The sequence below is a fragment of the Macaca mulatta genome, chromosome 5, assembly GCF_049350105.2.
Source record: "Macaca mulatta isolate MMU2019108-1 chromosome 5, T2T-MMU8v2.0, whole genome shotgun sequence".
In the NCBI taxonomy this organism is placed as follows: Eukaryota; Metazoa; Chordata; class Mammalia; order Primates; family Cercopithecidae; genus Macaca; species Macaca mulatta.
Window position 1 is genome coordinate 47,143,371 of NC_133410.1, and position 20,486 is coordinate 47,163,856.

Consider the following 20,486-nt stretch of genomic DNA (forward strand, 5'->3'; position numbering starts at 1 on the left):
TCAAAGGATGTTCATACCTCTCTTGTTTGGTACTTTGTTAATGAATTCTGACTCAAATATTCATTTTACAACTTATACTTCTTTGTCTCACTCGTTAAATATGAGGTATTTGTTAAATGCAGAGCTCCTTAGGGAAATTTACTTTGTCCAAATTCAACTAAGTCTTCACCCCTTGGTTCTCTCTGAGGCAAAATAAGGGACTGGGGGAGATCCCATCATATTACCTGCAAGGGGGGATACTCTGGCCTGTATTCACATCACACTTTGGTACCAAAATGGTGCAAGCAAAGAACATGAGGTATTTATAACAGTTGGTTTGAACAAGTGCAGGGAAAAGAGAAGACTCCCAGCTGATGGATGCTTCCTTTTGAGTCCTGTGGCCAAGGTAATTTGGATAACTTGTACTGTTGTACGGCAAATTCATGCAGAGTTCCAATGTAATTGGTTCACATTGACCTAACAAAGAAACATACATACAAATATTTTTAAATTTCACATATAAAAACAACTTCTTTAAGTTTTACAAAGTTGAAATCTATTTTATTCTTTCTTTCTTTAGAGTAGCTAAGACTAGAATGCCAGTAGTATACAACATTTTTTATGGGTATTGAAAATAAGTAAGTTGATTAGTGAAGTGCCCCGGCAACTAAGATTCATTTCTGCATATGTAGTTGCTAACACTGTGACAATATCATGCTTTAGAAAGTCCTTCCTTATTTTTTCCCTTGGCTCATCTTATATAAAGATGACTCTCTTTCATCATTCCTTTTATTGACTCCAATTCATCTTCTTCTGATTTACTCATTACTACTAAAATAGGATAGCCCCATCATCTTCACTGTCACTAAACTAATTAATGAATTTGACTAAATAGGCAATTAGATAACTTCTGTCTATATGTTTTATTGTTGATCAATGTGCTTAAATATAAGGCTACAAGATTTCAGGGCAAGAGGAGGCTCAGATCTGTTGGATACTTCTTGCTAATGAGACAATATCCAAATCCCTTAGCTTGAAATCTGAGGCTATTTTATACTTCAACCCTAGCCTGACTTTTCAGCTTCATTGCCTGTGATTATCCAATCAACAGTATCTCTGCTGTAATAAAATCTATTCCCTTGTGACACCAGATATTTTAAGAATCGTATATCTTTGTGCACCCTGTTTGCTCCTCTCTTACCTCCTTTTTTATAACATGCTCATAATTATGTCCCCAAAGGTGGTCATGGTTCTAGCTGCCAGGTGCATACAGCACCTGCTGCCTGGATTAACCCTTTCCCATCTTCCCTACCAAGTTAATTCCTCTGTGATCTGGAAGACTCAGCACAAATACCTCTTCCAGGAAACCTTCCTAGCCAACCACTCTTCCCATTACTACTTCCAGAATGAGTCTCTTCTGAGTGCAATAGCATCGTAGGCACATACCCACCATATGCTCATTGCATTCTGCCATATTCTTTATTTACTTACTTGCCTCCCCCACAGAATCCTGAGATTTTTGTGAAATGAGACTTTATCTCTTGATCTCAAAGTCTACACCTAGCACAGTGCCAGAATGAAGGGATGAAAATGTATCACGGACTATCCTAGGCACTGTAAATGTAAGAGTAATGAGAAATATTGTCTCTGCCACTGAGAAACTCCACAATCTCGATAGGAAAAAGGATGCATGTGCTGGTAGCTATAGTAGAATGTGAACAGGCTAGGATAGAGTTTGCATGAACTGAACATTTGTGTATCCCCCATTCATATGCTGAAACTCTAACCTGCAATGTGATAGTATTTGGAGGTGGGGCCTTTGGGAGGTGATGAGGTTTTGATGAGATCTAGATGAGGGTGGCATTTATATGGGATTAAAGTCCTTATAAGAAGGAGAAGAGACTAAAGCTCTCACTCTCAGCCATGTGAGGAAACGCAAGAGGGCAACTGTCTGCAAACCAGGAAGCAGCCTGTTACCAGAGACCAAGTCTGCCAGCATCCTGATCCTGCACTTCCAGCCTTCAGAACTGTGAGAAATAAATGTTTGTTGTTTAAGCCACCCAATCCATGGCATTTTATTGTAGCAGCCTGAACATACTAAGACAGACATATTGAACAAAATGGTAGAAGTCCAAAGGGAAAAGGTAGAGCAAGAGTGACCTGGGAAGCCCTCTGATATGGTCTGACTGTGTCCCACCCAAATCTCATCTTGAATTATAGCTCCCATAATCCCCACGTGTTGCGGGAGGCCCCCAGTGGGAGATCACTGTGTCATGGGGGCGGTCTCCCCCATACTGTTCTCATGGAAGTGAATAAGTCTCACAAAATCTGATGATTTTATAAGCGGTCTCCCCTTTCACTTGGCTCTCATTCTTCTCTTATCTGCCACCATGTGAGACGTGGCTTTCACCTTCCACCATGATTGTGAGGCCTCCCTAGCCACGTGGGACTGTAAGTCCATTAAACCTCTTTCTTTGGTAAATTGCCCAGTCTCGGGTATGTCTTTATCAGCAGTGTGAAAACAGACTGACACTCCCTCCAAGGATAAATGTGGTTTGGGCAGCTTTGGGGGAATATAGCAGAGAGGCTCCCAGCTCTCTCTCTGTTTGCAGTAGATGTGCCACATTCCCTGAGGGGAGAGGCAAGCAAGTAAGTGTCCTGGTAAAATTCGCCCAGGCAGACCAAAGACCCCATGCCTTATTGAGAGTGATTATTCAAATTAAATTTAATTATTTGACTAAGAAGTGGTATCCGTGCAAATAGATTCGCAATAAGGACTGGGCTGAAATACTAAAACATCTCCAGGACTACTTCTTAATTTAAAGAATCTGAGGGTATCACAGATACTATATTTATAAGGAGGCTGACGTTGGCTGGATAAGAAAAAAAGACGGATGAAGTGTAATATGACTCTCAGTTTCCTGAAGAAGACACAACACTGCAAAGTTGGTATAACCTTGAGGATGAGTCAGAGTGGAGAGAAGAGTAGACAGAAGAGGTTTGGGGTTGGTCGGTTCACTTTATCCTTTCCTGTGATTTGTGAAGGAGGGGTTGGACATTATGGACTAAATGTTTGTGTTCCCTCAAAATTCATATGTTGAAATCCTAACCTCCAATATGGTGGTATTAGGAGGTGGAGCCTTTGGGAGGTGATTCAGTTATAAGTACAGCCCCCAAGAATGGGATTAGTGCCCTTATAAAAGGGACGACAGAGATCTCTCTCACCCTCTTTTCATAGTGTGAGAATACAGTGAAAAGTCGGCCATCTGCAGCCAAGAAGAGGGTCCTCACTAGAACCTGACCATGCTGGCAACCTCATCTCAGACTTCCAGCCTCTGAAACTGTGAGAAATAAATGTCTGTTGTTTATAAGCAATAATGATTTGTTATAGCAGTCTGAACTAAGACAAGAAGTAACATTTAAATATTTTGTTACAAGATTTTAAAATGCATGTTTTTCATAATGATAAAAACACTACAAAGATGCAGAAAGAAAAAGTTCAACATCTTTCCACTCCCCTTTCTGTCACCTTCCCTGCAAGCCAACAGAAGGCTTTGAATACTTCCATACCTTTCCCTTGCTCACATTTATGCATACATGCCTTTGTGTTTACTTTTGCCAAAGCAGAAGCATACCATTCCTATCACCCTTCAGTTTGCTTTTGTTGCTTATTTGTCATGACCATCTTACAAGTCAGCACATGCATCTCTAACTGTATGCTTTTTTCCTGATATCTTTAATATACTTAAAATTTTATACAGTTGGTACACTTACAGATATTTTTGATGCAGTCCTTTCTTTCCTTGGGTATACCCTCCCTTTCTTTCTTTCTCTACCACCCCATCAAGGTTTAACTTTTTATTGATGTATTTCATTGAAGATTATTCATAGAATACATCACATGAATAATTTTTCTCTTTCTTATATGTGGAGAATGTATCACTTTTGATTTGGGTTAAGATACAACTTTAAGTGTTTAGGAGCCAAGGAAGAGGAAAGGATTAAGTAATGACCATACATTATTCTGGAGATCTTTATTGAATGTGGTAAGGTTTATTGGATCTTGAGTTTTATTCCTTCAAAGGCATTCTTCACAGAATGCTAAGCAAGATAAACTCTCAATATACCTGTCAACCCCAAATTCTATGATTTATGATATCAATAACCTTTTTTATCTTAAGCATTAGGCTCACGTTTGAGCCTGATTTACAATCGCCACTAGAGGGAGATCACATCACAAACGTGAAGATATTTTTGATGTAGTACCCAGTACAGTGTCCTGAACACAGAGGAGGTCTAATAAAGATCTGTCAAAAAAAAAAAAAAAAAACATCCTGATGGAATCTCAATGGTATTCCACCTCTAAAAGTCTGAAACAAGATTCATTCAATTCGACCTAACGATGGGATTGTTAACTCAATGGTGTTATATCCTTATGATGTGATACTCTGAAGTTACTAGAAATCATGTATTAAATGATGGTCATTTACATGAAAAATATGACTTTTCTACATCTAGCAGCATATATAATCATGTTCAAAAATTCATCTTTGCCTCAAACTCTAAATGCCTCTTTAACATTATTATTTTTAATAGTTTGATATTATTTTAAGGTGAACATCCTTATAACTACCTCCCAGGTCAAGAAACTGAACTCAGGAAGATACTGCAGAAACCTTCCATATATCTCGTCTTATCTCAACCGTCTCATTTTCCCACAAAGTAACTAGTGAGTTTTATCGTTATCACTTCCTTGTTCTTCTTTACGTTTTTTTTGTTGCTGTTGTCGTTGTTTTGTTTTTTTTTTTCTTTTGAGATGGAGTCTCACTGTATTGTCCAGGCTGGAGTGCAGTGGCACAATCTTGGCTCGCTGTAAGCTCCACCTCCCAGGTCCGTGCCATTCTCCCACCTCAGCCTCCCAAGTAGCTGGGACTACAGGTGCCCGCCACCACACCCGGCTAATTTTTTTGTATTTTTAGTAGAGACAGGGTTTCACCATGTTAGCCAAGATGGTCTCGATCTCCTGACCTCGTGATCCACCCACCTTGGCCTCCCAAAGTGCTGAGATTACAGGCATGAGCCATCGCGCTCGGCCTTCTTTATAATTTTATTACCTAAGTGTGTACCACCCCTGGATATTGTAATTGAGGCTTGCCCATTTTTTTGAAACTTGTCCTGTCTTTTAAGTCTCTGATAGTCTTTGGGTTCCTCCTCCATTCCTTTGATTTTTCTTTATAATTTGACTATGGAAGAACCCAGACATTTGACTTGTAAGCTATATAACAGCTTCTGAATCTTGCTTATCGCACACTCCTGGTGAAGTTAAACATGTTCCCCATCCTCTCTATTTCCGAACTGTGGCAGCTGAATCAACAGGAATGGACTGGGCTTCATTCCACTGGCAAGACTAGAGGTGGCTGAGCTGTTCTTTCACCAGAAGCCACATCATTCTGATTTCCCTCTTTTTGTGATGTTAGCAGCTGTAGATGCTCCATGCCCTCACTCATTAATTTAACGTGTTACCAAATGGTAATATTCTATTCAATCTTTTTTTCACTTATTAGAAAATGCACATGGAGATGCTTTTGTAAATACGTCATTCCTCTCCTCTACTATTCGCTCCTAATCTGTAACCATTACGGTGATTGGCTTCTCTACCACATGACTACACCATTTACTCCTACCAGCTGAAGCTTGCAAAGAGAGAGCAGGAAATTGCTAGACCCTTAGGGAATTATTCAAAAAGCAAACCTGTTCATTTCTTCCTTGGTGTTGAGTAAGGGGGGAAAATGCACGAGTAGGCATAGAACTGAAGGTTGATGAACACTGTGGGAGGCTTGAGAGAGGGCCTGGGACATGACAGCCATGCCTGGATTTCACAGCCATGGTCAGCATGGGCTCAGGGAGGCAGGAGAGACATGCCCAGGAGTCACTTTTGCAGGTTCTCCCCATTGTCTGGATTGCATAACGGTGAAATGATGGATTAGTCCCTCCACACCAGAATGAGGGGAAGAGCATTCCTTCTCCTACCCTCAAAGGCAAGGATACTCTGTCATTTTGCCTCCCAACATGGCACAGAAATGTTAAAGATGCTGGGTTGTGACTGGACATAGCAACACAGGCTGCTAAAAGCTATTTCTTGAAAAAACTACGTATCATCAGAAATGCGGTTTTTAGGCTTTTTTAAAAAGCTGTAGGCACTTCTGTGAATTTAAAATAAGCTTCTCCACTGAAAAATGCACATGGGAATACACAAACCTTTTCATATTCTATTTCAGAGTTCTCACATACTCCTGCAGCCCAGTCATAAATAGGCACTAGAGCAATACATTCTCAACCTTGGCTATACATTGAAGGCATCTGCAGGATTAAAAAATACTGATGACTGGGTCCGACCCAGTATATCTTTAGGGACCATTAGAAAATCACATAATATTTTATGGGATGTCAATAAACAGAGTCTTCAAGGACAAGAATCCTGGCAACTCCATTGAGTAGCTGTCTCCACCAGACCGAGTATCTACTACATTCTCCAGACTCACGTTTTCCTTTGGCATCGAGCAGACTAAGAAAGTACTGTTCAGTTGTGCCTCAGAAGCTGAGTAATACTAGTCTGTGATAGTGGTAAACATCTTCAAGTAATAAATCATATTTTCAAGTGTATGAAGGATTTTCTGAGATGCCACTTGTCTTTACAGAGACCTAAGTACGCATATATCATCTTGAAGTTCTTTGAAAGATCAGGAATAACATTTTGACTTTCAACTGCAAGTTAGGCACATATGCCATTTTTAATTACACAGGAGTAATGAGAGCGACTGGCTAGCCTAGTGCCTTTCACTCAGAAGAGAGAGTGTGCAAAACATTTGCTGAATATATGTGGAGAGAAGTTGGCAAGAATATACATGGTGAATGAGGAAGCTGTGAGACAGTGAGGCACTAGGGAAAATGAGTGTATTTAATGAGCTTAAAGAGAACAACAGTGTAGAATACATGAGTGGGAAGATGACGATATGTTCTCCCACATTGAAAAGTGGCTTCTAGGAAACTAGAAGCCCGTCTCCTTTCTCCACCACTAGAAAACCTATCACCCATCCCGATACCTGGAACACCATGTACACACTACAAATATTGGTCAGGTCTATGAGTTAAGAGTTATCCAGTTGCCTTTCCTACAACTTATTCTTTTGACAGGAGACAACATAGTTTTGAATATTTAAAATTTGAGATATTTCAAATATAGAGAAAATAGGATAACACACACCCAGTTACTTCTTACCCAAATTTGACACAGGCTAACATTGCCTTTTCTGCATTTTTGAGTCTAATAGTAAGTGTCATTCCATGTCAAACAACCCCCAAAACTTTAATAATAAACATATGTCTTTGAGATGACGCTGTCACTATTCAAATTGAAGGAGAAGTAAAGAAATCGCTCTGAAAAAGTTCCACGGCAGATTGAGAGATGAGCAAAATGAAACAATGGAAACAGTGGCCCAAATAGGTTGTGTGTGTGTGTGTGTGTGTGTGTGTGTGTGTGTGTGTGTGTGTATACTGCGTATCTATAGGTATGTTCTATTTAAATCAGTTTCTATTTACATCAGTTTAGAGGAAGTAAAATGGCAGCTTGAGTGTGTCGACTTTGTGGTTTGACTAATATCTACTGTTCTCTTATATGGGAAATGGAGGAGGGGTGGGCATGTGCTTCCAGGCAGAATTATTAAATGCCACAGTCAGTCCTGTCAGTCTGGGTTTTTAATTAGCTGCCTGCCTACATCCCCTTCCCAGCCTCCTTTTTTCACTCCCTTGAGACTCCGTAACAGTTACAGAGGTACTCACTATAAGCTCTACAGTGACCCAGAAAGGTCACCAGGTAAAATTAGGACCGCAAAACTGTACCAAATGCAAGGACTGAGCCTTTCAGCATCCCAGCTTCCAAAGGCCTTGGACTGAGAGGACATGTGTTAAGAAGTAATGCCCTGGCTGGGCGTGGTGGCTCACTCCTGTAGGGCCAGTAGATCACTTGAGGTCAGGAGTTTGAGACCTGGCTGGCTAACATGTTGAAACCCCATCTCTACCAAAAAATAAATAAATAAATAAATTAGCTGGGCGTGGTGGTGTGGGCCTCTAATCCCAGCTTCTCGGGAGGCTGAGGCAGGAGAATTGCTTGAACCTGGGATGCGGAGGTTTCAGTGAGCCAACATCGCACCACGGCATTCCAGCCTGGGTGATAGAGCCAGACTCTGTCTCAGGAAAAAAAAAAAAAGGAATACCCTCTTGCCAACTGAAAGCTGACTGACCTGCTTCTAAATTTCTAATCCCAATCTGAAAACACAGCCAAAAGTCCATTAGAAAATGTAAAAGAAGTGAGTATAATATGAAAACAGAGCCCAGTAGTCAGAAATCATTACTAGAAATCAGTTGCTGGGGATTTTCTGATTCAATTTCCCAGGAGAGTCCCTAGGGTGCTCTTTCACTTCCGCCCATTCTGTCTTCCCCAAATAACTCCTCCTCCTGAAAGTCATTTTAGAGCCACCTGTTTACACCATTTGGAGCTGTTGCACTGTCACCGAAACAAATTAGCATAATGGTTCCAAAACCATTATAGGTCATCAGAGTTCCTGTAAAAGCTAGAATAAATTTCATTAAAAGAACTGACTGTCTGTAATCTGAGCACTTTGGGAGGCCCAGGCAGATGGATCACTGAGGGTCTTGAGCAACTGTAATCCCAGCTACTCTGAAGGCTGAGGCAGAAGAATCACTTGAACCCAGAAGGCGGAGGTTGCAGTGAGCCAAGATGGCGCCACTGCACTCTAGCATGGGTGACAGAGTGGGACTGTGTCTCAAATAAAAAGAACAGACCGCCAAAATTGTATGTGGCTATTTCTATGAACTTCATATTTGCTTCTTTGTTACAGTTTCCATTTTTGAAGCTGTGCTTTAGAAAGGAAGAAAGATAGCATCTGCCTACAGATGGAGCCAAGAAAATAATTCAGAGAAATAATGCTGAGTTGAAAGTAATGGTAATGATATTAAGCAATGCGAATTTACAGTCATTCACAATGACACATTTGTTTCTGATTGAAGTTAATTAAGACCATTTGGTTTCTTTTCTGCTACCACATGCAACCTTTTAAAAAGAAAAAGAAAACAGGTACACTTTTTTGGAGGGATTCCAGACTTCGATATTTGAATGTCAATGCAGAAGAAAACTGCTGAGTGCATCCCCTGACGTGGTGATTGCATTTGTCAGCTGTTGTACTTACTACAGTTATTCAGACTGTTGTTCGGGTCACAGAGAGAGCTACCACCACATGAATCAATGCAGGCAATGTAGAGGCATCTTCGGTCTCCTTCTTGACATGGAGTCTGACCTACAGAGGGAGGAAAAGGCACATTGGCTTTCATCATCTGCAAATTCCTTACCTAAGGATCTAAAGGATCAGGAACGTCTGGTGGAATTGAGGAATAACACAACTTTAATTTCCTTCCAATTTCTCCAAAAGTATTGAACATACGTTGAATAGGTGCTTTCTGGTAACTAAATACAATCCAGGTGTTCCAAAATAGGAATGAAGAAATAAGAGACAAATTACACTACAAACAGGTTGTTGCATTTAATGGGAAAAAAAAATAGTGCTTTCGTTTTACATGGGTGCCAACACTTGATTACAAAATCAAGAGATTTCAGGGAGGGAGAACGTTATAAAAATCTTGAAATTCTGAATATTAATTGACATTTGTTTAAGACTCATTTGCTCCCAATTCTAGTCTCCCTCTAAGTAAAATGCTTTCTCTAGTAGTAAGTAGGGCATCAACACCAATACAATAAGGATACGTTATCATAATACAAGCGTTATGCAGCTGTTACCCATATTTTCAATATGTCTTTGAAAAGTGTCATCAGCCTAGCTGTGATGACTTGAGAACTGAGTTTCTTGTTTCTAAGTGAATGACAGCAGTAATATCAATGTTTGCCCTAATGATTTTTCCTTAAGGTAGGTAGAGAGGAAACTGCTTTTCCCATTGATTTCCTGGTCATTTGTAGATTAAATGGGGAAGGTAATAAATTACTGTCCATTCTGTCTCTCCCCCATTATGATCAATTACCTTCAGGCATGTCACCTGGAATCTAGACAACCTTGCAAGGCACTTTTAAGTATAAATAATAGCATATGTGTATAAATAATCATTCTTATCTATAATTCTAAGACAATGTTTATTACACTGGAATATTTATCCTTTCCAGTACCACTAGTATGCAAAATAATATACCACAGCCTTGCAGAAAAGAGATGTCACTCTTTTTTTAATGTCATCAGGGTCAAAATTTTTTCTCAAAGCAAATCTAAACAATTTCTGTAAATTTAGGCTCTTAAGGAGATTTTATTGACATCATGCATTCATTATTTTGGGAAATATTAAGTGCCTGCCACGTGACAATCTATGTGACCAGCTAGGCACTAAGCATTAAAAGACAAAATGGCATGATACCTCCTTGGAAGTGACTTGTGCTCTGATAAGAGGTATGATCCTGAACAAAACCTTCTGATGCTGTGTGATCACTGCTTTATGGAAGACATATTTATTTTTATTTATTTATTTTTTTCATAGAGATGGGGGTCTCGTTATATTGCCCAGGCTAGCCTCAAACTCCTGGTCTCAAGTAATTCTCCTGCCTCGGCCACCCAAAGTGTTGGGATTATAGGCATGTGCTACCACGCCCAGCTAAAATACATTTAAAGAGCAATAGAAGTCAATGAGACCAGTGTGGGGAAGTTTCTCAAAGGACTTTTCCAAGTCATGATAAGAGGAAAGGATGGGTTTCCCAAACTGAGAAACAGCACATGCAAAAGGCCTAGAATATGGAGATGCACAGGTCAAAGTAACTGGAGCTTCAACCACTGAGAAAGGGGGTGAGAGAGATGAGAAAGGTAGGCAGGGACAGAGCCTGAAGAGTTTCAAAGGCCTAACTCTTCAGCAGGACCCAAAGTTTCAGGAGAAGCAGCCCCTCCTTCCCTTCCCAGCCCTGTCTAGAGAACAAGCCTGTAACCCATGCTGACAATTACATAGTATTTAGTACCAGGCCCCCTTTCGTTCTCAGCTCTCTAATCACAATAGTCTGCCTTCTCTCATGGTCCTCCTACACATGCCTAGCACCTTCCCACCTCAGGAATTTTGGTCAACCGATGCCTTGTGTCTCAGTTGCTTTTTCAAGCCCCATTCCTCTTGGTTAACCCCACTCATCTTTCAGGTCTGAGCTCCCGGATCTCTTCCTCAGTGAATTTTTGTCTGAGGTGCTTTACCAGGGCATGCCCAATATTAATGGCATCCAAGCACCCTGAATTTCCCTTCTTAGCCTCTGTTGCTGCATGGCTAGACACTGACCTGCATAATAATTCGTAGCATGCCTATGTTCCCCAGGAGTCTGCAAGCCCCATCAGCTGTTTTGCTTGCCACTGAATTCCCAGGGGATGGCCACACATAAATACCACAATATACATTTTTTAAGTTGAATTAATTAAACAATATAAAGATACTAAAATTTTACTTTTAAATCTATTTTATCATATGACTTTCTTACATCTCACACATGTAAGGAAATAATCTACAAAGTCTGCCATTTCATCATGAAAAATCCAAAATTATTTCAGAGTTGAATCATACTGAAGGGAAGAAGAGTTTGATGCAAAGGGAAGTGCTCAGTTGATACGCACACAATAAATTATGTTTAATAAAGGTATTCCTTCTGAATTTAAAAACTGGTAAAACAAACACTGTTTATATATTATTTTTATGTAATAAGTCTGTGATTGAAAAGCTCTCCCTTTAGATCTTGGGCACTTTTCCATTAAAGTTATTCTAATGATCAATATGCATTATGACAAAATTAATTTACCTATAGGTGACCAGTCTCATTGGCTGATTATGAATATACACAGCACAAGATATGCTTTAATGTAATAGCCATGTATAAAAGCTCACATATATTGAGTTTTCACCATGTGCCACCACTATGAAGTAGTTATCACTATTCTGAGTGTACAGACACACAAACCGAGTCCTATATGGGTTGTAAGTATCTTGCCAAAAATCACCATAGTAGATTGAGGCTTGATCCTGGGTATCAGGGCTGCAACAACCATGTACTTAACAACTAGGCTGTGCCTGTGTAGTATACACAAATGTAATTTTTGAGTCTAGGGATATTCTTACCCAGCCCCTACTGAGAAGCTTCCACACATATTAGAGCTTAAAACAATCTGTGTAGAACTTTCTTTTCTGATAGACATAAATTACATTTAAAAAACAATTTATTGGACCTACTTTTTCTTTTTGAGATTCACACACAGATATCAAATCCTTTTAAAGTGAATTGCTTGGTAATAAGAGGCATTAAACTGCTTCTCTGAACATGATTATTTTAGGAAGCCATTAGATTTCCTTTCAGAAGCCAATTTCTTCTCACCGGAATCTAATCTGATTTAATTGGATGCTATACACTAAACTTCTCTCTTTATCACGGCTTTTCCCATAGAACAGTTAAGTGAATTTGACCATGCTGTCAGGTGTCTCACCTGAGGAATGATTTTCAGTGTAAGTTGCTTGAGAACTATGTTTAGCACAAGAAAGCATTTCCTGGCTGACTAGGCTGTGAGAACCACTGTGTTAGGCAATCTGGGATTATTTACATGGGAATCCTACTTAAGCAACTTCAAATATTTTTCTTTGTTCCCAAGCAGAGGATCACGAGTAAAAGAACGTTCTGGGGTGGTGGGACACACTTACTGCCACTGCAGTTCTCCTCATCACTCCCATCCTTGCAGTCCTCGTCGCCGTCACATTGAAATGTGCTGGGGATGCATTGTCCATTTCTGCATTCCACCAGACCCTGGCTGTGACAGGCTAGGAAGGGTCAGAACAATATTCACTTTATTTATTAATTCTTCTCTCTCAATCTGCACATCAAATAAACAATAGCCATTTATCAGGCATCGCTAAGAAACAGCGTGTTCTGCATACACAAATGAACATATCATTGATTTTATTTCTAGAATTTTTCCTGCCTCATTGAACAGCACTTACCAAAAATTAACTTTTTCTTGAGAACTGCGTGATTGTTTTCAGTGATGGAAGTATCATGATCCTACTTACTAATAAAAACGACAATTTGTAAAGGGTTCATTATATGGCAAGAGCTGTGCTAACTGCACTGTGTATATAATCTCAAATTCTCACATAAATCTTGTAAAGTAGATATTATCATCTTTGTTTTACAGATGAGAAACTAAAGTTTACAGAGCATAGTACTTGCTCAAAGTCCCATGACTAAGAGCTACAGCCAGAATGTGAAGGCAAGCTTTTTGGACTCCCAGTCCAAATATTTCATTATTTATCTACTTAACCTCATAAGCCAACAAAATAGTATATGGGAAAGAACTCGCATAGTAACTAACACCTAATAAACACTTCAACACTTGTTTATGACAACTGATATTTGAAAGGGATGGCCTAATATCCATTAACCTTCCAATTCCTATGGGTTTTCTAAAGTCTATACCTATTGTCTTTTAGAGTATCGGAAACCCGTGGATCATGTGACCTTAGCCTTCACTGACTTACTAATATTATGACCTCTCTTTTCTTGAGTCAAGGCTCCACACCAGAAGTGTTCTATCTGAGCACCAAGTCCTTGCTTCTCCAAGATCTAGTGAGATACAGTCCACTCTGTTCCACTGTGTCCACTAAGCAAAGACTCAGAGGACATTCCACTTCAAATCCATTTTAGGGAAGAGGAGATCCACACATTGTGACTTTTTATATGACTTTTCTTATGTCAAAATAAAAAATATATAATCCACATTTCTATTTTTGCCTCAAATTATAAGCCAATTAAATATTCAATCTTATATATAAAATCAACTTTCTTAACTTTTACTAGATACAAAAAGATGAAATGAAAAGTATAATTAAATATGCAAAAGAACATATCACATTAACTCTTTCAGGTCAACTGCATTCTCTCTTAACACCTGACAGCTTCTATTCAATCGTGTATATTATTCTCTAATGGGTATATTATATTTTCTAGGGGGAAAAAGTGTTAATAACCATACTTGTTATTAGTTTGAAGTATAACAACTGTCTGAAGATTTTCATTCACTAAGAAACACAACAGTCTATAAATTTATATTATCACTACGTTCTCTCTCTGTCTCTTTTTTTTTTTTTTTTTTAAGATGGAGTTTCACTCTGTCACCCAGGCTGGAGGGCAATGGCTTGATCTTGGCTCACTGTAATCTACACCTCCCTGGTTCAAGCGATTCTCCTGCCTCAGCCTCCTGAGTAGCTGGGACTACAGGCACCTGCCACCACGCCCAGCTAATTTTTGTATTTTTAGTAGAGACTGTTGGCCAGGTTGGTCTTGAACTCCTGACCTCAGGTGATTCACCCACCTCTGCCTCCCAAAGTGCTGAGACTACAGGCGTGAGCCACCATGCCCGGCCTATTATGCTCTCTCTGTGTATCATCATATGAACATTAAAGTCTCTCTTCTCTCTGGTGATTCTTTCCATGTTCTTCCACAAAAGGCCCCTGAGAACATGTTAGGGCACTCCTGCAGGGAATCTTAACTACTCATATATTGTGTGCAGAAGAAAGGTCCCCCATTCTGTGGGCAGAGCATCACCTTTGACAAAGTCACAGAAGCACAAAAGAGACATATGGAGCAATGAGAGAGAAAACAGACACCCGCTTGGCTAGATCAGCCAAATGAAGCTTGGAGTTTTGCGGGGAGAGGTGTGGAAGTCAGATACACTCCATTGCTATTGTCATCCCACCACTCGGTGATCTTTACAGGCAAAACCAAAGTATAAGAATCTTTCCCTTGGAATGCTGTGTATATAGTGAGTCTTAAGTATAGTCCTCAACCTTGAGTACAGCCTAGAGAACCAGAAATGGAAAAATAAGCAAGACAAACATCCTCAGAGCACTCACAGCAGTTGACCTCGTCGGACTTATCCACACAGTCGTGGTCACCATCACACACCCACTCCATGGCAATGCAACGCCCATCCCCGCAGCGATGCTCTGTTGTGGGATTGCAATCTGGAGAAATGAAAACTCACGAGGATGCAGAGAACCAGCATGACAAACAGGCAGGATTGTATGGCTCCCGGTTCCCATTGAAGAGAGTCTGTTCCAATGGCTCCAATACCTTCAATAACATTTCTACAATAGGACTGGCCCAATTAAAATTCCACGCCCTCCCCACGCATATGCCCCACTGACCACCATCACCGTGGGGTAAGATGGGTCTGCTTTTCAGATGAGTAACACTACTCTAGCTGTCCCAGGGCCCATAGTTTGTTCTTATTGTTGTTGGCTTTTGTTTTCTTTAGTTGTCATTTTCTTTCCTTATGAAAAATTCATGATTTCTACCTTGGTTCAAAAAGCAGAACTGTGATTTGTGTTTCACAATGCAGCTAGCGGATTTCATGTATATGTAACAGCTCTCTCACGTTTCTAGGAATTATAACTTACCTGTCTGGTAAATTGGGAAGGCAGGTATCTCCTTGTCATCTCTCCTGATGCTAAGCTTAAGTTTTTAATTGATTATCTTTTTTTTGAGACAGGGTCTCTCTCTGTCTCCCAGGCTGGAATGCAGTGGTATGATCATAGCTCACTGCAGCCTCGACTTCCTAGGATCAGGTGATCCTCCCATCCCAGCCTCCCATGTAGTTGGGACTACAAGGACATGCCAGCATGCCTGGCCTTATATCCAAAAGAACTGCTAAGTAAGCCATGCAAAATATTGATGTTATATTCATGATTCTTTTTAGCCTGGACTTCAACTTTATATATTAGTGAAAAAGAACTAAGTGATAAGTTCCCTCTCACAAAGGGCAGAATCCATAGGATGCTTTGCCATGAGAGGTGGTATACCCTGAATATAAGCAGAGTTTTAGAAGATGTATGTGGATTCACGAATAATAGATTCCATGAGAAAGTATGATAAGTCTAGTAACAGTGCCATGGTCATAGACAGACTTCTGGAGTGACCATGGATCTTAAAGGGTATTTTGGATCAATAGAGGAAAGTATAGGGAGGACATAAGTTTGAGAAAAGAAGAAAAGCACAAGAGGTGCTTGGGCAGGAACCAGAAGAGCAGAGGGAGCCAGGGCAGAGGCCGGTCTGAAGGAAAGTGATAATTATTGCTGTTAGATGGAGACAACCGGCATCCGAACACACAAACTTCACGACAGCCTGCTATCTTCAGAGGAATTATGTTGCCTGTTAAGACCATTTTTTCTCACATGCTACCTGCAAGCTGGCCCTCTCCACTAACCTATCCAACTACCAAACGACACTCACTCATTTTCAATGCCCTGCATTTTCCTAATTATCTCGCTGGTAAAGGGAAGGGTTGAATCTGATGATCTCTAAGGCCTCCTACAAGTGAAATTTCTGTGATCTATATAATTACAATTTCCTCTCATCCTTTGTCTCAAGACTAGTTAGTCCCAGGATATATCCCACATCTGAATGTAAATTAGTACAGTCATTATGGAAAACAGTATGGAGGTTCTTGAGAAAACTACAAATAGAACTTCCATATGACCCAGCAATCCCACTCCTGGGCATATATCCAAAGGAAAGGAAATCAGTATATCAAACAGACACCTGCAACCGCATGTTCATTGCAGCACTACTCACAATAACCATGATATGGAATCAATTTGTGCCATCAAAAAATGAGTGGAGAAGAAAATATGGTACATCTACACAACGGAATACTATTCAGCCATGGCAAAAGAATAAAATCCTGTTATTTGTAGCAACATGGATGAGCCTGGAGGACATTATGTTAAGTGAAATAAGTCAGGCATAGAAACAGAAATACCGTGTGCCCTCACTCATATGCAGAGTTGATCTCATAGAAATAGAGAGTAGAACAGTGGTTACTAGAGGCCATAAGGGTATGGAGGAGGAGGGGTAAAGAGAGATTGCCACCAGGTGTGGTGGCTCATGTCTGTAATCCCAGCACTTTGGGAGGCCAAGGCAAGCGAATCACGAGCTCAGGAGTTAGAGACCAGCCTGACCAACATGATGAAACCCATTCTCTACTAAAAATACAAAAGTTAGCCGGGCGTGGTGGCACGCACTTGTAGTCCCAGCTACTCAGGAGGCTGAGGCAGCAGAATCACTTGAACCCAGGAGGCGGAGGTTGCAGTGAGCCGAGATAGCACCACTGCACTCCAGCCTGGGTGGTGGAGCAAGACTCCATCGCAAAAAGACAGAGAGTGCTTAACTGACACAAAATTACAGCTAGATAGGAGGAACAGGTTGTAGGTTTTTATAGCACTAGATGGTGACTATAGTTAATGATAATTTATTGCATATTTTCAAATAGCTAAATGAGAAGATTTTGAATGCTCCTAATACAAAGAAATGATAAATGTTTGAGGTGATGGATATGCTAATTACCCTGATATGATCATTACATATTGTATACATGTATTAAAATATCATGCTGTAGTCAATAAATACGTACAACTATTATTAATCAAAATAAAATAAAAATAAAATATTATCAGAAAAAAACAATAATCCACATCTATCTAGTCACACAGGAATGGTTTGTACACACACGTTTTAAAATATTTTTACAGATACAGCAAGTGGCTGCGAGATGGTGCCCCTAGAAACCACCAGGTTTCCTAGAATGGGGTTATTCCTAACAGTCATGATTCTAATGCCTTCCTCTGACCACATCCCTGATCCTTTCCAAACATTCATTTTGATGTTTTCTAATGCTGGACATTGTCTCATATCATTTGTCCAGGGTGTATCCTCATCCCCGTTTGCCCTTTTGTTCATGTTGCAAAGTTCCTGCGTCACTCAATAATATGCTACCTAAAAATTCTGAACCTAGTCACAAAGCCAAAAAGGTAAATGAGCAAGAGGAATTTTGCTGATTTTAATTCATGAGATGGCATTCAGAATTGAACATGACTCTTTTAAAAGTGAGTTTATTCTTTAAAAGATAAGATCAGCATGTGTACACAAAACAAATGCATCATCCTAACGCTGGGTAGCTGCTGCATAGGTGGTCCTTGTACTATTTGGGGATTAAATAGAGGAGGGGACTTCTGTCACATGTACTAAGGGAATCAGGCACAGACAATATATCTACCCTCAAAGTTTGCTCAAAAGGCCAAAATCTAGCATAAGCCACTGGCTCTAACCAGAGGAGAAACAGAACACATTTGAGGAGAGGAAAAAAACTATTAATGCATTAACAACCTTTACCAGTCTTCCCATTCCACTTCTTAAACATTTTCTTAATATGATTATTTATGTATTACTTTTACATGTAAGACATTACTGAGGACAGTGATTGAACAAACTTCTTCCTTCTAAAACACAAGAAACCAATCATTTTGTAATTTTAACTGCTAATCATATTAACACATAATGAACTATAAGTTTCTGGTCAAAAATTTCTGTGATTTTTAAATTAAAACCTTTGGGGAAACAATGCTACTTACCACAGTTTTGCTCATCACTCAAATCCCCACAGTCATCATATCCATCACACACAAGGCTGTAGTTAAGGCACTTGCCTGTGTGACAGTGAAACAGATTCTCACTGCAGTCTGCAAATAAAAGAAGCCACCAATGTGTCATCAGAGCCATATAGAATGCTACCGTAGTACAATATTTAACAAAAGCCAGTCATGGAAGGGACACCCTAATGGTAACCTGGCCCATACCTATTGTTTTATAGGTGAGAAGGTGGCACACAGAGATACAACAATCTGTTCAAGGCCATTTAAATAAGTGGCTCCCAAGCCAAGTGATTGTATCACTTTCTGATGTGTTTCTCTGACTTCCATTTTATGTCACCTGAATGATCCTTAATTGTTAAAGATGAGAAAAGGCATTCTCAATTCACCATCATTCCTAATGAAGTTCCTGTTCATGTAGAATAGACTTTAGTAATTCTTATGTTTTCTTTAGAGTTGAAAGTCTAGGTTTGTCAGTAGTAAGCATAAACATAAAAATAAAATAAGTCATTTAGATTATAGAGTTGTTATTTCCTTTCACATAAACATTACTGCTTAAGCCTATTGGGTGTTTCATAATGTAATCCTCAAATAAACAAGTACTGTCCAAAGACTACGGTGGCAAGAAGAGAAGCGCTATGTAATCTCAGGACGCTCATAGTTTAATGTTGAAATGAACAACGTTCAGGGGAAATGGTTTCCTGATTTTAATAAGAAAACAGTCTTATCCTTCAGTAAACCAGAACTCCTATCCTGGTTCTGCCATCTACTAGCTGTGGGACTTTTAGTGTGTTATTGTTAATTCAAGTCTAGGAGTCTGTGAACTGATCTATGAAACTGGGACAAAATCAGCCACTTAACAGGGTTTGAAAGAGGAGAGTTTAATGAAACAGTGTGTGTACGGCAATTCGATGGAAAGAGAATGTTCTTTTCAAAAAATGGTATTGGGATAATACCAGAAAAATATTTACAAATTATATATATATGATAAAGAAATTTGGATATCCGGAGTCTCTAAAGAACTCTTACATTCAATAATAAGATGAAAAATAATTCAATTACAAATGGTCAAAAGACTTGAATAGAAAGTCTTCATGAAAGACATAAAAACACATGAAAAGGTGCTTAACATTATTAGTCATTAAACAAAGGCAGTGGGGGGTGAGAGGGCAGGGCAAAACAAAAGAAAAAAAAATAAGCTAAGGCAAATTAAAACTACAAGAAGATATAACTACACATCCCTTAAAATGGCTACAATGGAAAAGATGGATAATAGCAAGCATTGGCAAGGATTTTGAGAAAATGAATCTCATGGATCTCTGGTGAGACTATAAAATAATAATGCCACCTTGGAAAACTGGCAGTTTCTAATGAAGGTAACTGCAACCTTACCATACAATTAATTTGTGAATTCCACTCTTAGGAATCTACCCAAGATAAATTAAACATATATCCACACAAAGATTTATATATAGATGTTCATAGCAGCATTATTCATAAGCCAAAAACTGGAAAAAAATCCAAGTACTCTCTAACTGGAATGGACAAACAAAATGTAATATGCAGTGAAATACTACTCAGTGATTAAAAGGATGAAACTACCAATATATGTGACAGTATGGATGAACCCCAAAAAGTTATGCTATGTGAAAGAAATCAGATACAAAAATTACATATTATATGACTCGTTTATGGAATTCCCAGAAAAAAACAAATTTATATAAACAGAAGTCTGAGAAGTAGTTACAGTAGCTGAGGGATTAGACTTGATTCCACTACAAATGTGTGGGAGAGAAATTTTGTGAGAGATGCAAACATTCTAGACTGTATTGTGAGGCTGGTTGCATAACTCTATAAGTTTACAAAAATCAATAGATGAAATTTATAAGATGTAAATTATACCTCAGTAAAGCCGTAAAAATGTTTAAAATCAATAT

The 20,486-nt window shown here is 39.3% G+C and overlaps 1 protein-coding gene across 15 annotated transcripts in view; it reads right to left on the bottom strand.

Annotated features, from left to right (window-relative positions):
• The window catches only part of CORIN (corin, serine peptidase), a 261,847-nt gene that overhangs the window by 72,454 nt on the left and 168,907 nt on the right, over positions 1-20,486 (bottom strand). For 9 of the 15 annotated variants that reach the window (XR_013417835.1, XR_013417832.1, XR_013417833.1 and 6 more), the window contains exons 7-11: positions 18,532-18,639; positions 14,977-15,087; positions 12,769-12,885; positions 9,246-9,353; positions 225-456 (exon numbers count right to left, since the gene is read on the bottom strand). Coding sequence is in view for 9 of the 15 variants with exons in the window: in XM_078003365.1 (XP_077859491.1) it covers positions 225-456; positions 9,246-9,353; positions 12,769-12,885; positions 14,977-15,087; positions 18,532-18,639 (676 nt within the window). In the remaining 6 variants the exon portion in view is untranslated. The remainder of the gene's footprint in view (positions 1-224; positions 457-9,245; positions 9,354-12,768; positions 12,886-14,976; positions 15,088-18,531; positions 18,640-20,486) is intronic. The other 6 variants (XR_013417836.1, XR_013417837.1, XM_078003367.1 and 3 more) reach the window with 1 other exon arrangement.